The sequence below is a fragment of the Chlorocebus sabaeus genome, chromosome 1 (assembly GCF_047675955.1).
Source record: "Chlorocebus sabaeus isolate Y175 chromosome 1, mChlSab1.0.hap1, whole genome shotgun sequence".
Lineage (NCBI taxonomy): Eukaryota > Metazoa > Chordata > Mammalia > Primates > Cercopithecidae > Chlorocebus > Chlorocebus sabaeus.
This window is the reverse complement of record NC_132904.1, coordinates 73,717,850-73,734,617: the sequence shown is the minus strand read 5'-3', so window position 1 is coordinate 73,734,617 and position 16,768 is coordinate 73,717,850. Positions and strand designations below refer to the sequence as shown.

Below are 16,768 nucleotides of genomic sequence, written 5' to 3'. Positions count from 1 at the left end.
CCCGAGTAGCTGGAATTACAGGCACCTGCCACTGCGCCTGGCTAATTTTTTTTTTCTTTTTTTTTGAGATGGAGTCTTGCTCTGTTGCCCAGGCTGGAGTATAGTGGCGTGATCTCGGCTCACTGCAACCTCTGTCTCCTGGGTTCAAGTGATTCTCCTGCCCCAGCCTCTCAAGTAGCTGGAACTACAGGCATCACCACACCCAGCTAATTTTTTTTACTATTTTTAGTAGGGATGGAGTTTCATCATATTGGTCAGGCTGGTCTTGAACTCCTGACCTCATGATCTGCCCGCTTTGGCCCCCCAAAGTGCCGGGATTACAGGTGTGAGCCACCCTGCCTGGCCCATGCCTGGCTAATTTTTATATTTTTAGTAGAGATGGGGTTTCACCATGTTGGCCCCGCCTCAGGTGATCCGCCTGCCTCAGCCTCCCAAAGTGCTGGCAATACAGGTATGAGCCACCATGCCCGGCCCATAATCTTTTTATCTGTACAAGAAAATTACATTTGGGAATCCTTGCAGGCAAATGCTATAGGATTGTAAGTTTCAAGATGGAAGGGGGAAGAAGATCCTGGAGGAGGAATGTTAGAGGAGACCATGGTTCTTTAGACCCCGTCATTTCATGGATGGTCTGCTTCCTTCTAGGCGGAGAGAGACTAAAAAAGAAAAATTGTTTGAAACCTCCAGCACTCTCACAGGTAAAGTCAAAGGCCTAGCCCACTCCTGTCTCTTCATCCCTACCCATTGCTTCCAGGAGACGGAGGCTGCTTTTCATGTCCCTGACAAGAGCTGAGGGTGTCTGGAAAGTTGGGGGTGGGACCGGGGGAAGTATGAACTGGGCACAGATTCTGGAGGACTCTCTACGTCAGGCTTCAGATTTTGGATTTCATCCTCTAAGCAATGAGGCCCCTTGGAAGATTTCAAGCATGGGTGTTTACTTCTTCATATATTCATGTATCATACAGCCACTGAGTCACACTTTGTGCCAGGCACTTAGATAGGGGCTGAAGATAACCGAAAGATGTTGTGGAGGGTGCCCTGAGAGAGAGGAGGGGCTAGCCCTCAAAGAGCAGTGAGGAAGAAGGTAAAAGTATAGCAGTTGACATCATTGGGCAAGGCATCTAGGTCCCGGACAGAGTAGCTGCTGTGCCTATTAGGGGAAAGGTGCTTTATGGGTACCATTTATGGGTGATATATGTTGGAGGCTAGAGGAAGAAAACTTCAGCGGTCCTGGAATTGCTTAAACTAGAGTCAAGTCACTTATTGGCAATTAGGAGATGGCATATCGCTTTCATTCACACAAGGAAGCAATATGGTTAGATTTCTGTGTAAAGGACTGAGGAAGTGAACTAGGCTTAGTAAAGGGAAGGGATGCTATAGTTTATTTCTCTGAGGGTTGTGAGGATGATCACACAGTGAGTTACTAGTTTTGGAAGCCAATGCAGTGTCAAAGGGAAACCAACTGGGAGGCAGAAGACTGTGCGGTGTGGGATATAATTTCCTTCTGCAACTCCTGGAGACAAAGTTGGAACAGTCACAAAATCATGAGTTAATTTAATTTCTTATGGACATTGGTGAAGCTCCTGATATTCCATGTACCAGCTGGCAGATGAGTGGAACTGATACAATACTTAGGGTTGCAGGAATGAATCCACAGGGATCATGAAAAACTAAGTTTAGAAATTTGAATAAATTAAATAGAAGGCAATGGTCTTTCATATGCTGTGAAACTGAAAGTTTAAGCCAAATTTACCTAGATCTGAGGCAGGGAGATCTCAAGTTACATGGTTACTTGAGTTACAAGTTACATGGAATTTAAGATGACTCTACTGGCTATGTTAAGAAGTCTGAAGCTAACTGATGATTCCAGCTAGCTTATATCAGTAGCTGTTCCTTAGTAAGCTAGGGCTGCCATAACAAAATACCATAGACCGGGTGGCTTGAACAACAGAAATTTATTTTCTCACAGTTCTGGAGGCTAGAAGTCCCAGATCAAGGTGCTGGCAAATTTGGTGAGGAGCCCTAGTGAGCACTGTCTTCTTAGCTTGAATACAGCTGCCTTCTCATTGTGCGTTCACATGGCCTTTCCTCTGTGTGTGCTTGGGAGAGTAGGATCTCTGGTCTCTCTTCCTCTTCTTATAAGGACACCAGTCCTGTTGGATTAGGGCCCCACCCTTATGGCTTAATTTAACCTTAATTACTCCTGAAGTGCCCTATCTCCACATAGAGTCACACTGAGGGTTAGGACTCTGACATATGAAATTGGAGTTGGGGGGACATAATTCAGCCCATAACAATAGTCCAGTCAAGAAGTGATAAAACATGGAGATGAGGAGGAAACATGACTGGGAAAGAAGTTTTGAAAGTAAAATTGAAGAACTATATAAACCTAGATAAAAGAGGTGGCTTAGAAAAAGTATTCAGTTAACTTGACCCTACCCACTACTGTGTTGAAATGGTGATAAGAAAAGGTGAGTAGAAAATAAATGAAGGATTTTCTGTTTTTAAGAGCTCTTAGGTTGCCTGTTACAGAAACCAGTTTTTCTTGATCTAAGCAGAAATAAAAGGCATTGGAAAGCTATTTGAGTACCTCAGAGAGATACCTAGAAGGTGCAGGACCAAGTTTAGAATCAGGGAAGGAACAAGGAAGACTAGACAGAAGTCAGGACCTCAGCCATAATCACAGCCCAGATCCATTCAAGTTGAGGAGCATGGAGCCTCATTTGCTAAATACAGAGTGCCATGTGTTGCCCCATACCACCTCCAGGATTGGCACATACTGCTGCACCTACTGCTGCACCCATGTCCACCACCAGAAGGCCTCTCTAGTGTGAGGGTGTATTTTTCAGCAATTTAAGTCAATTTTGTTGTCTTCTGTCTTATGTAGTTTCTTCTGTAAAGTTTTCAGATGTCTTACCCCTGTTCCTCTGTTTGTAACATGTCTTTTTTCCTCTGGCTGCATCTTAAGATTATTCCTTTTATTATTGGTTTTTAGTAGTTTGATTATGGTTTAACTTGGTGCGCGTGTGTGTGTGTGCATGTGAGAGGGAGAGACTGTGTTGATTAGGGTTTGCTGAAATTCTTAGATCTGTCGGAGTATAATTTTCATCAAATTGGACATAATTTTAGTCTTTATTTCTTCAAATATTTTTCTGCCTCTGCTCCCCTACTGCTTTCTGGGATTCCAGTTACACAGATGTTAGTTTATTATCCCATAGGTTACTGAGACTTTTTTTTTTTTTTTTTTTTTTTGGAGACAGAGTCTTGCTCTGTCACCCAGGCTGGAGTGCAGTAGCGTGATCTCAGCTCACTGCAGCCTCCACCCTCCAGGTTCAAGTGATTCTCCTGCCTCAGTCTTCTGAGTAGTCATTTAAAATATTTAATTAATTTCCTTTATTTTTAGATAGATTCAATTGCTGTGTGTACTAGTTTTTTGTTTTGCTTGTTTGTTTAGAGGCAAGGTCTCACTCTTTCACCAAGTCTGGAATATAGTGGAATGATCATGGTTCATTGCAACCTTGAACTCCTGGGCTCAAACAATCCTCCTGCCTTCGCCTCCCTAGTATCTGGGACCATAGTCACAAACCACTATGACTGGCTAATTTTTTTAAAAAAATGGTAGAGATGGCATCTCACCATGTTGCCCAGGCTGATCTCAAACTCCTGACTTCAAGCAGTCCGCTTGCCTTGGCCTCCTAAAGCACTGGAATTACAGATGCGAGCTACCCTGCCCAGCCTATATTAGTTTTTTATTGCTATATTTTAAAAAATTACTTCAAACCTAGCAGCTTAACACTATACAAATATATTATCTCACAGACATGGGTTAGATAGTTCCTTTACTTAGTCTTTACAGGGTATCAATTGGGGCTACAATCTTATTTGAGGTTTATGGTCCTCTTCCAGGCTCACTGCTTGTTAGCAGTGTTAAGTTCCTCATAGTTGTAGAAGTGAAGTCATCTCTGTTTTCTCAATGGCCGTTAGCAGGGTTTTGGTCTGAGGTCCTAGAGGTGACCCTCAAGTCCTACCCACATGGTCCTCACAACATGGCAGCTTCTTCAAAGCCAACAAGAGAATATCTCTCCAGTCTGCTATGATGAAGTCTATGTAATATAATGTAAATAATCAGAGTAATTATCCCAGAACCTTTGTCATATAGCATAACCTAATCAAGAGAGATAACTATCCTGAGGTCTGTTCCAAGATGGCTGAATAGAAACAGCTGTGGTCTGCAGCTCCCAGCATGACCGATGCAGAAGACGGGTGATTGCATTTCCAACTGAGGTACCTGGTTCATCTCATTGGGACCAGTTGGACAGTGGGTGCAGCCCATGGAGGGCAAGCAGAAGCAGGGCAGGGTATCGCCTCACCTGGGAAGTGCAAGGGGTCAGGGGATTTTCCTTTCCTAGCCAAGGGAAGCCATGACAGACTGTACCGGGAAAATCAGGACACTCCAGACTTACTACTACGCTTTTCCAATGGTCTTAGCAAACAGCACACCAGGAGATCATACCCTGTGTCTGGTTCGGCAGGTCCCATGCCCACAGAGCCTTGCTCACTGCTAGCGCAGCAATCCAGATGGAACTGTGAGGCCGCAGCCTGGCTGGGGAAGGGGCATCTGCCATTGCTGAGGCTTGCAAGTAGCAAGGAAGCTCAAATTAGGTGGAGCCCACCACAGCTCAACAAGGTCTGCCTGCCTCCCTCTGTAGACTCTACCTCTGGGGGCAGTGCATAGCTGAACAAAAGGCAGAAGAAACTTCTGCAGACTTAAACGTCCCTGTCTGACAGCTCCGAAGAGAGCAGTGGTTCTCCCAGCGTAGTGTTTGAGCTCTGAGAACGGACAGACTGCCTCCTCAAGTGGGTCCCTGACCCCCATGTAGGGTAACTGGGAGACATCTCCCAGTAGAGGCCAACTGATACATCATACAGCCAGGTGCCCCTCTGAGACAAAGCTTCCAGAGTAAGAATCAGGCAGTAATATTTGCTGTTCTGCAGCCTCTGCTGGTGATACCCAGGCAAACGGTCTGGAGTGGACCTCTGGCAAACTCTCCCAACAGACCTGCAGCTGAGGGACCTGACTGTTAGAAGGAAGACTAACAAACAGAAGGAATAGCATCAGCATCAACAGAAGGGACATCCGTAACCAAAACCCCATCTGTAGGTCACCGTCATCAAAGACCAAGGGTAGATAAAACCAAAAAGATGGGGAGAAACCAGAGTGCCTCTTCTCCTCCAAAGGATCACAGCTCCTCGCCAGCAACAGAACAAAGCTGGATGGAGAATGACTTTGACAAGTTGACAGAAGTAGGCTTCAGAAGGTCGGTAATAACAAACTTCTCCGAGCTAAAGAAGGATGTTCGAACCCATTGCAAGGAAGCTAAAAACCTTGAAAAAAGATTAGACAAATGGGTAACTAGAATAAACAGTATGGGAAGACCTTAAAGACCTTAAATGATCTGATGGAGCTGAAAACCATGGCAGGAGAACTATGTGACACATGTAGAAGCTTCAGTAGCTGATTCAATCAAGTGGAAGAAAGGGTATCAGTGATTGAAGATCAAATTAATAAATGAAGTGAGAAGTTTAGAGAAGAACGAGTAAAAAGAAATGAACAAAGCCTCCAAGAAATATGGGACTATGTGAAAAGACCAAATCTACATTTGATTGGTGTACCTGAAAGTGATGGGGAGAATGGAACCAAGTTGGAAAACACTCTTCAGGATATTATCCAGGAGAACTTCTCCAACCTAGCAAGGCAGGCCAACGTTCAAATTCAGGAAATACAGAGAACACCACAAAGGTACTCCTCAAGAAGAGCAACCTCAAGACACATAATCAATCATTGGATTCACCAAGATTGAAATGAAGGAAAAAATGTTAAGGGCAGCCAGAGAGAAAGGTCGGGATACCTACAAGGGAAGCCCATCCAACTAACAGCAGATCTCTCGGCAGAAACTCTACAAGTCAGAAGAGAGTGGGGGCCAATATTCAACATTCTTAAAGAAAAGAATTTTCAACCCAGAATTTCATATCCAGCCAAACTAAGCTTCATAAGTGAAGGATAAATAAAATCCTTTACAGACAAGCAAATGCTGAGAAATTTTGTCACCACCAGGCCTGCCTTAAAAGAGCTCCTGAAGGAAGCACTAAACGTGGAAAGGAACAACTGGTACCAGCCACTGCAAAGACATGCCAACATGTAAAGACCATCAAAGCTAGGAAGAAACTGCATAACTAACAGGCAAAATAACCAGCTAACATCATAATGACAGGATCAAATTCACACATAACAATACTAACCTTAAATGTAAATGGGCTAAATGTTCCAATTAAAAGACACAGACTGGCAAATTGGATAAAGAGTCAAGACTCATCAGTGTGCTGTATTCAGGAGACCCATCTCATGTGCAGAGACACACATAGGCTCAAAATGGATGGAGGAAGATCTACCAAGGGAAAGTAAAAAAAAAAAAATCAAAACAAAACAGGGGTTGCAATCCTAGTCTCTGATAAAACAGGCCTTAAACCAACAAAGATCAAAAGAGACAAAGAAGGCCATTACATAATGGTAAAGGGATCAATTCAACAAGAAGAGCTAACTATCGTAAATATATATGCACCCAATACAGGAGCACCCAGATTCATAAAGCAAGTCCTTAGAGACCTACAAAGAGACTTAAACCCCCACACAATAATAGTGGGAGACTTTAAAACCCCACTGTCAATATTAGATTGACGAGACAGAAGGCTAACAAGTCCTGGATATCAACAGGACTTAAACTCAGCTCTGCACCCAGTGGACCTAACAAACATCTACAGAACTGTCTACCCAACATCAACAGAATATACATTCTTCTCAGCACCACATCACACTCATTCCAAAATTGACCACATAGTTGGAAGTAAAGCACTCCTCAGCAAATGTAAAACAGAAATCACAACAAACTGTCTCTCAGACCACAGTGCAATCAAATTAGATCTCAGAATTAAGAAACTCAAAACCACACAACTCCATGGAAACCGAACAACCTGCTCCTGAATGACTACTGGGTACTTAACGAAATGAAGGCTGAAATAAAGATGGTCTTTGAAACCAGTGAGAACAAAGACACAACATACCAGAATCTCTGGGACACATTTAAAGCAGTGTGTAGAGGGAAATTTATAGCACTAAATGGCCACAAGAGAAAGCAGGAAAGATCTAAAATTGACACCCTAACATCACAGTTAGAAGAACTAGAGAAGCAAGAGCAAACAAATTTAATAGCTAGCAGAAGGCAAGAAGTAACTAAGATCAGAGCAGAACTGAAGGAGATAGAGACACAAAAAAACCCTTCAAAAAATCAATGAATCCAGGAGCTGGTTTTTTTGAAAAGATCAACAAAATTGATAGACTGCTAGCAAGAAGAAAAGAGAGAATAATCGAGAGAAGAATCAAATAGATGCAATAAAAAAGGATAAAGGGGATATCATCACCGATCCCACAGAAATACGAACTACCATCAGAGAATACTATAAATACCTCTATGCAAATAAACTAGAAAATTCAGAAGAAATGGATAAATTCCTGGACACATACACCCTCTCAAGACTAAACTAGCAAAGATCACCCTCCCAAAACTAAAGAGAGAAAGGTCGGGTTAGCCACCCAAATTCAGAAGTTGAATCTCTGAATAGACCAATAACAGGCTCTGAAATTGAGGTATTAATTAAGAGCCTACAAATCAAAAAAAGTCCAGGACCAGACGGTTTCACAGCCGAATTCTACCAGAGGTACAAGGAGGAGCTGGTACTATTTCTTCTGAAACTATTCCAATCAATAGAAAAAGAGGCAATCCTCCCTACCTCTTTTTATGAGGCCAGCATCATCCTGATACCAAAGCCTGGCAGAGACACAACAGCAAAAGAGAATTTTAGACCAATATCCCTGATGAATATTGATGTGAAAATCCTCAATAAAATACTGGCAAACCGAATCCAGCAGCCCATCAAAAAGCTTACCCACCAAGATCAAGTTGGCTTCATCCCTGGGATGCAAGGCTGGTTCAACAAATCAATAAACATAATCCATCACATAAACAGAATCAATGACAAAAAAACACATGATTATCTCAATAGATGCAGAAAAGACCTTTGACAAAATTCAACAGCCCTTCCTGCTAAAAACTCTCAATAAACTAGGTACTGATGGAACATTTCTCAAAATAAGAGCTATTTATGACAAACCCACAGCCAATATACTGAATGGGCAAAAACTGGAAGCATTTCAGGCCAGGGCAATCAGGCAAGAGAAAGACATAAAGGGTATTCAATTAGAAAAAGAGGAAGTCAAATTGTCCCTGTTTGCAGATGACATGACTGTATATTTAGAAAACCCCATCGTCTCAGCCCAGAATCTCCTTAGGCTGATAAGCAACTTCAGCAAAGTCTCAGAATACAAAATCAGTGTGCAGAAATCACAAGCATTCCTATACACCAGTAACAGACAAACAGCCAAATCATGAGTGAACTCCCATTCACAACTGCTACAAAGAGAATAAAATACCTAGGAATCCAACTTACAAGGCATTGCCAAGACAATCCTAAGCAAAAAGAACAAAGCTGGAGACACCACACTACCTGACTTCAAACTATACCACAAGGCTACAGTAACCAAAACAGCATGGTACTGGTACCAAAACAGAGATATACACCAATGGAACAGAACAGAGCCCTCAGAAATAATACCACACATTTACAACCATCTGATCTTTGACAAACCTGACAAAAACAAGAAATGGGGAAAGGATTCCCTATTTAATAAATGGTGCTGGGAAAACTGGCTAGCCATATGTAGAAAGCTGAAACCAGATCCCTTCGTCACACCTTGTACAAAAATTAATTCAAGATGGATTAAAGACTTAAATGTTAGACCTAAAACCATAAAAATCCTAGAAGAAAACCTAGGCAATACCGTTCAGGACATAGGCATGGGCAAGGACTTCATGACTAAAACACCAAAAGCAATGGCAACAAAAGCCAAAATTGATAAATGGGATCTAATTAAAGAGCTTCTGCACAGCAGAAGAAACTGCCATCAGAGTGAACAGGCAACCTACAGAATTGGAGAAGATTTTTGCAATCTACCATCTGACAAAGGGCTAATATCCAGAATCTACAAAGAACTTAAACAAATTTACAAGAAAAAAACCCCATCAAAAAGTAGGCAAAGGATATGAACGGACACTTTTCAAAAGAAGACATTTATGCAGCCAACAGACACATGAAAAAATGTTCATCATCACTGGTCATCAGAGAAATTCAAATCAAAACCACAATGAGATACCATCTCACACCAGTTAGAATGGCAATCATTAAAAAGTCAGGAAACAACAGGTGCTGGAGAGGATGTAGAGAAACAGGAAAGCTTTTACACTGTTGGTAGGAGTGTTAACTAGTTCAACCATTGTGGAAGACAGTGTGGCGATTCCTCAGGGATCTAGAACAAGAAATATCATTTGACCCAGCAATCCCATTACTGGGTATATACCCAAAGGATTATAAATCATGCTGCTATAAAGACACATGCACACGTATGTTTATTGTGGCAGTATTCACAATAGCAAAGACTTGGAACCAACCCAAATGTCCATCAGTGATAGACTGGATTAAGAAAACGTGGCACATATACACCATGGAATATTATGCAGCCATAAAAAAGGATGAGTTCATGTCCTTTGTAGGGACATGGATGAAGCTGGAAACCATCATTCTGAGCAAACTGTCACAAAGACAGAAAACCAAACACCGCATGTTCTCACTCATAAGAGGGAATTGAACAATGAGAACAGTTGGACACAGGAAGAGGAACATCACACACCAGGGCCTGTCATGGGGTGGGGGGATGGGGGAGGGATAGCATTAGGAGAAATACCTAATGTAAATGACAAGTTAATGGGTGCAGCAAACCAACATGGCACATGTATACTTATGTAACAAATCTGCACATTGTGCACATGTACCCTAGAACTTAAAGTATAATAATAATAAAGAGCAGTAGCTATCCTATGATAACCCCAAAGATTCACAGCCTTTGTAAGGTATATATCCCTTAGATCAGAAAAATATATCAGAAAAAATAGACTTTAATCAAAAAAGCCTTCACAAGGGAAGGCATATGATTGATCACTGAAAACTACAAAACTTCAGTGAGAGAAAGAATACCCAAATAAATGGAGCAATCATGTTCATGAATTAGAAAATTTAGTATTATAAACATGTCACGGAATTGATCTAAAAATTCCCTTTCTCCTATAAAGCTAACAAAAAAAGGAAGCTCGTGAAGCTCATGTTTGTAGCTGTTCCAGATTGAATTACACTCAGGTTAAAAAAAAAAAAAACTTTGAATATTTATAACTAAAAGTTTTAAAAATTAAAGTAATAAAAATGTAAATCTAAGCAGAAAACAAAACCAAACCTGAGTTCTGGGTTTCTTTGGATTCTCACACTCTTCTAGATTTTGGCCACGCAGTTTTTCTGTATATTGTGAACGCCTAGATAATTTTAAGATGTTTTCTTGTTTTTGTATATCATCCAGTTTTTAATTTGTCTTTGGTAGAAGGATTGGTCTTGATCTCCTAGCTCCATTATTAGAAGTATCTACCATCTATTTTTTTTTCTGTAGGACAAAGTATTTATTGAGCATTTACTGTGTGACAAACACTTCTAAGCATGTATATGTAGTGGCAAGCAAGACAAAGTCTCTGCCCTTTAAAAAGCCCTCATTTTTCTAAACTAATGGCTATGGAATACTTGAACTTTAAGCAAATGTCAGTCTCTGCTTTCTGAGGATTTCCATGGTGAGCTAGAGCGTCATGCAGTAGATTCTTAAGCCCCAGCCCCAGGCTGAATTGGAGGGCCATAATAAAGTTTGCACAAAGCCTGAAGTAGGGGGGAGAGCTTGGAGGAAAGAACCTGAATGGGTAAGGGAGGGACTACATTTAAGAGATAACTTGAATTTCACACATGACTGGCAGAGAGTGGAGAAGTGACATTTGAGGAATCTGTGTTTGTGTCTTTTCTATCCCACAGATACTCAGAGTAGAAGTGAGAATGAGGAAGATTTGCACATAGCCATGAAACCTGCCCGAGTTGTGGAAAGTCCTTGGACTCTAGCAGCCCTCTACCCAGCTTTATCCAAGAGTGGAAAGGAACACCAAGGCCATTTCAATTTTGCAGCACCATCCAAGAAACTAGTACCTATCAAGAATGTTGTCACACCTTTGAAACCTGGCAAGCATGACATTCAACCACCGATGCCCACCACAGTCTTTGAACTCACCCAAGCACCCTCTAGGCAGGCTAAAAGTAAGGCTACCTTTCAAACTACATTGCCCACCCTGAAGGTGGATAAGCCAACCATGCCCTCCATAGAGGTCCCCTATCCTTAAATAAGCGACCTCTAAGAGATCCCCATGGCTGAGTACTCCAAAGAATCCTATGTCACAATATATTCCACTGCATCTGACATATCCTTCTATGTTTCCAAAGAAGAATTATCCACATCTCCCCTGCTTCTTCCTCTTCCTCTCTCTGCCTAAGGGTGGTGATGGTGGGGAGTGGTTGGTAAAGGCACACAGAAAGCCATTGAGGCTCTCAGGGGAACCATTCTGATCTAGCTTTCTATCAAGAATGCATCTCAAGGGGCTAGGCAAGGGGAAAACTGTTGTGTGTGGTCTTGGAACTGGTTGCTATCAAGTTTATCTCATCCTAACACCTCCATAATATTCTCTGCTAAAGAAGTGACTGTGCATATAAGTAAAGGCAACCTCTCAGGAAGCCAGAGGTAGTGGTCTATTCTTTGGACCCCTCGTGATCAACCAGGGTGATGACGGCTGGGGCATGGGGGCAATAGTGTTGCCATCTGAGTGATCTCATTCTCTGGGCCAGAGAATGAGAGGGGCATGGGTCAGGGACAAAGATCTCATTCCCACCCCACATTATCTGCCCTATTGTGCAGTGGGCTACTTCCTGATAGCCTGTGGTTTGCTGATTCCCTAATAAGAGGGTGGGTACAATCCATGCATACTCAAGAGCTTTTGACTTTGAGGGGAAACCAGAGCTTAGAACAAGTATCTGGAACCCCTTCTACCTGGGAGCCCAAAGTTAGAAGCAGCGAGTTGAGCTCTTCCCACTTACACTTCCTTTCTGGACCTGAGCCGCCTCTTTATGATGGTGATGTAAGGCAGACTACCACAGCATCTTCCTTCTGGCTCAGATCTCTCCTGCGCTACCTGTGGAGCTGTGTCCTCTAACAGCCACATTACCATCCCAGAAAGCAGGGCTCTCTGGTTTGGGGCCTCCATTTACACACACCAGCCAGTCCTACACTAACAAACAGCTAGGGAGATCAGGAATAGCACTCCCTGTGTAGACAGGCACATAGATGCTGATGACCCAGACACTGGAGTGTATGAAAAGCAGCAGGACCTGGCTCTGCTGAAGTATGTGACCTTGAGGGCAGATCACAAACCCTCCCAGCAAGGGGATTCTCCACTGTCACTTCTCTAGGTGCTCATCCCAGCCATAGCCCAAGGATGCCCCACCCCTTAGTCACACCTTCCCAGTCTGAAGCCCGCACCCACAGACCTACTCCAGTCATGGCCATACCTGGTTGTCCCATGCTGGTCACAAAGTAAAATTTTACTGGCACCCACCGGACATGAAGATTTAACCCAAGGCAGCATTGTTCTTGGGGTTCTTGGATGTGTCTTGATGAGCCAAGATGTTTCTGGCAGGTGCAAGGGCCGCTGTGGCTCCACTGGCCCTAGTTACAGCCCAGAAGCTGATGCCTCCTCTAGACGCCCAGCTTATACACACTTAGGTCCTCACCTCCCAGCCTGATGTCCAGCACTTCCTCCCAACCCACCCCAATCTCAGTTGGTCCCTTTAAGCCACTTAAAGCACATCTTGAGCTCAAGCTCCCCCAACCCTAGACCCAGACCAGGTTGGCCCCAGCAGGTAAAGACCAAAGAGGTCGTTATGTAGGCTGCTCCCCTGCAAGGCCCTGTCCTGACCCCACATGCCCTTCCCTTCCACTTCCCCTCCCTGAGCAAAGACACTGTCGGGCCAGAGGATGAAACATGCTTTATGCCCTGAGGTGATCAGGAGAGACTCGAGCAGGGGCCCAACATTCACACTGCAATATAGAAAAGTGGTCTGTCCCCCTCATCCCACCTGTAGATCCAGTCCCTTCAGTTTCAGAGTATTCAATGCACATTTGGTTTGGTTGTTCCAAGTATGGAGAGCTAGATTTTCCTCTTAATTCCTCTATCCCTGTGGTACACAGAAAGTCAAAGGAAGTTGCATGGTGGGGCTGGTCTGAAACAGGAGACACATCTAAGGATCATAGGCTCTCACAACCGGGAAGGCCACAGCAAGCTCAGACTAGACCAACCCAGGTGCCAGAAGGGTGGATGGAGGGAAGTTCTGCATCCCAGAGAGAGGCCTCACTGGAAGAACATCAGAGGCCCAGTCGGTATGGTCAGTGGTGGCTGGCCAGCCCAGCCTCACTGCCAGGATGGCAGAAGTCTTCCCCAGCTGCAGGGGTAGCTGATGGGCCTGAGCCCACTGCCTCGAGAGCAGGCTTGGAACCAGCACCTCCCGCTGACTGTTCACTTGCCACTCCTGGAGCCCCGCTGTTTGCTCATAGCTGTGAGCATCTGGCTAATGTAGGAAGTCAGGAGGTCATCCATCTTGTAGCCCTGGAAGCAGGGGTGAGAAGATAAGCAGAGCACATGGTGGGACGGGGCCAGCCACTCAGACCATAGCACAGCTCCCAGGAATCTGCAATGGACAGAACCCAGGACAAAGGCAAATCCCTCCCACTCAGGACTCATCTCCCATCTGCACAGTTGAAGGGTTGAATTCATCCAGCCAGATGGTTAAGGTTCTACACTGTTAGGACCCCACGTTAGGCCCCTAGCTTGTGGGTCCCTCAAGTCACAGATCCCTCCCTCCAGGAGTGACTCTACTGGCTCTCAGTTGAGCTATGTCTTGGAAGTTTGAGCTTGGTCCAGGAGGTCTCGTTAATGGTTCCACTATTGAACTCGGGGACTAAAGGGCTGTCACTGCGGGCTCAATCTCCAGATAATGAAGGCACTCAAACAACAGTTGTTGAATGAGGGGTCTGTTCCTCAGCCCCAGATTAAGTCCCTTCCCCAGACCTAAGCTGAGCCTCAAACTGACCTGACCTTGGCCCCAGCATGACCCTTGCCCATGACCCCAGGCCCAACCGCACACTACTGTTTGTTCCAGGCCCTGAGAGGCTGGCTAAGCTGCAGGCAAGGCAGGGAGCCCACCAGGCCAAGCAGGATGCGCCCTCACCAGTGATGTCTCGCAGAGCAGTTTGCTCCCGCGCACCAAGTTTCCAATGGTGATGTGGAAGTAGGTGTTGCCGCTGCTCCAGTTGGAGATCTTGGTGAAGGGGTGAGTGGTGAGGATGTCCTGGGGGAGCAGAAAGGGCATGGAGAGGCACAGCCTGGGCCCTGTGGCCTCACTCACCCACACATGCCCTCACAGAAGGCCTCAGGCCCTCAGAGGAGCCCATGGCCGGAGGGAAAAGCCAGTTCTGCCATCCAGCTGTGGTGGGAAGCAGGTGCCTCCCCCTCCACACCTTGGTTTGGACACCCAGGGAAGTCTAGGAGGCTGTTGGGTAGGGGTACTTGGGGCCAGAACTGGGAAATTGGGAGGCCTAAGGGAACTGACACTGTGGCCTGAATGAGATGGCCCAGGGAGAGTTTGAGGAGGGAGTCAAGAAGAAGACAGGGCAGAGCCTTGGGGAACACAGCATACAGGAGCAGGCACAAAAGGGTCCGGGAAGGAATGACCAAAACACAGAGGAGAGCCAGGAATGTGTGACGCATGAAGCCAATGGACAGATGGTGGCCACGAGCCCTCTTCACTGCCTGTCCAGTCAGACCCTCTGGGTGTGCAGTCGGGCTGCTCTGGCCCAGAAACACAGATGCACAGTCACCCCTGCACAGCCGGCCCCACAATCCACATGGGCAGAGCATCCAGTGATACTGAAAGGCCAAGTACTAAAAGCTCAGATTCCATAGGAAGGAGTTTGTTAGTAACTTCAGGAGAGCAATTTTTGTGGAGCAAATGTTGGGTAAAGTCCCAGCCAACGCTGACAGCTTTTGAAGTTGCGTGATGGGTGGATGAGTCTGGAGATAGACGGTGGCTCGGAGGGCTTGCGGGGTTTGTTCCAGGACTGTGTCTGAGGTTCAGGCAGAGAAGCCCACCCCCACTTGCCTTCTTATCCCTGCTCACCTTCGTTCTGGGATCGATGAGGCTGACCCCATACTTGTTGATGGCAATTAGGAGGATCTCAGGGAAGTTTGGCTCCGTAGTTTGCTAGAAAAAAAGATGAGAAGGCATCAGATGGGGGCCCAGAGCAAGAAAAGCGTTTGGGGAAAGGAATGAAGCCTGGCCCCAGCTGGGATAAAGTCAGCCTCTCCTGTTGCCTATGTGGTGCTGACGGCCCTGCCATGACCTCATGGCCTCCACCTTCGCTGGGCCTCAGTGCTGCCCCACATCCCTTCATGGGTCCCCCAGGCCATCCTTTGCTTTGTCCTCCCTCTCAGCCCAAGGGCATCTCATCTTTACAAAGCTTCCTGAACCCTGCCTCTGCGTACAGCTACTTAACCTGTTCTTGCACAGCCGAGCTTCTCAAAAGGCCTCCAATCCTGGCTGTGTGACAAGACCACATCTGTCCTCTCACACCAGCCTCCTCACCATACTCCTGCCTCTGTTGTGCCCCTCAGACCCCTCCTCCACCCACAGCCTGAAAGGCTTTCTGGCCATGTCACCTGGGTTGAAAACCCTCCAAGGCAGGCCACCCCTGCAGGAAACCCAGCCTCTCACCTGCTCGGCAAGCTGCTGCTCTCCACAGCCTGCTCTTGCCTCCTGCCCTCACCACTTGCATTTCCTTCCCAGACCTGAGTTCTCACGCCTCCAGGCCTTTGTCTATGTGGGAACCCTGCCAGGAGCACTCTTTCCAGGATCTCCCTGGAAAGCTCAGATATCACCCCCTCTAGGAGGCCTCCTCAGACCCGGCAGAACCTCCCGAGCTCTGCCACCTGGGCGAGGGCTCCCCACTGTCAGAGCATAGGCCGTCCTCCATTACCCCGGCCTGTTTACACGCCTGCCTCCACTGCCAGGCTGAGCTTTTGGTCCCTCTGTCCCCAGGACTTAGCCCAGCTAAGACGCTGAGCTGGGACAAGGCTGAGGGTACTGCCCTCCTTCCCTCACCAGGGCAGGTGTCCAAGGCCATGGCTGTTTCCCACAGTCCTGGGGAGGAGTCTCTGTGCCTTCTCAATGCCCTGTTCCCCTCCTCCTCTGTTCTGAGAAGCCCATGGTGTACCTTCACCTCGAAGAAGGCTGAGCCAAATGTGGGCCACTTGAAGATGAGCTTCAGGAAGGCCAGCTTGGCCTCCTCCTTGGACTTCCCTGCGTGCTTGTTGAAGTAGGCGACGATGGACTATGGGGACAGGGGGGTCAGGGCTGGGCTCAGTCCTGGGGACAGGCCTGCTCAGGGCAGGCCTGCTCAGAGCTCAGAGTCCTCCCCACACCACCCCTGCCCACTCCAGCCCCATCCTGGAGTGCTGTGAAGGGCTCTCCCCATATTTCAGCTAATGGACTCCCGACCTCCCTTCTCACCCCCAGGCAGGCAGACCAAATGGTATCAAGGACAAGCAGGTCACCATGGTAACTGGGACAGGGCAAA

The 16,768-nt window shown here is 46.0% G+C and overlaps 2 protein-coding genes across 8 annotated transcripts in view; one reads left to right on the top strand and one right to left on the bottom strand.

Moving 5' to 3' along the window:
* GDPD4 (glycerophosphodiester phosphodiesterase domain containing 4) overlaps positions 1 to 13,229 on the top strand; it is a 92,270-nt gene extending 79,041 nt beyond the window's left edge. Inside the window, exons 16-17 of the mRNA XM_008020233.3 lie at positions 646 to 698; positions 11,071 to 13,229. Of these exons, the coding sequence (XP_008018424.3) occupies positions 646 to 698; positions 11,071 to 11,429 (412 nt within the window). The 3' untranslated portion in view covers positions 11,430 to 13,229. The remainder of the gene's footprint in view (positions 1 to 645; positions 699 to 11,070) is intronic.
* The window catches only part of MYO7A (myosin VIIA), an 87,081-nt gene continuing 83,420 nt past the window's right edge, over positions 13,108 to 16,768 (bottom strand). For 4 of the 7 annotated variants that reach the window (XM_008020227.3, XM_008020223.3, XM_008020230.3 and 1 more), the window contains one exon: positions 15,408 to 16,522. In XM_008020227.3, the coding sequence (XP_008018418.3) occupies positions 16,076 to 16,522 (447 nt within the window). In that variant the 3' untranslated portion in view covers positions 15,408 to 16,075. The other 3 variants (XM_008020225.3, XM_008020226.3, XM_073019576.1) reach the window with 2 other exon arrangements.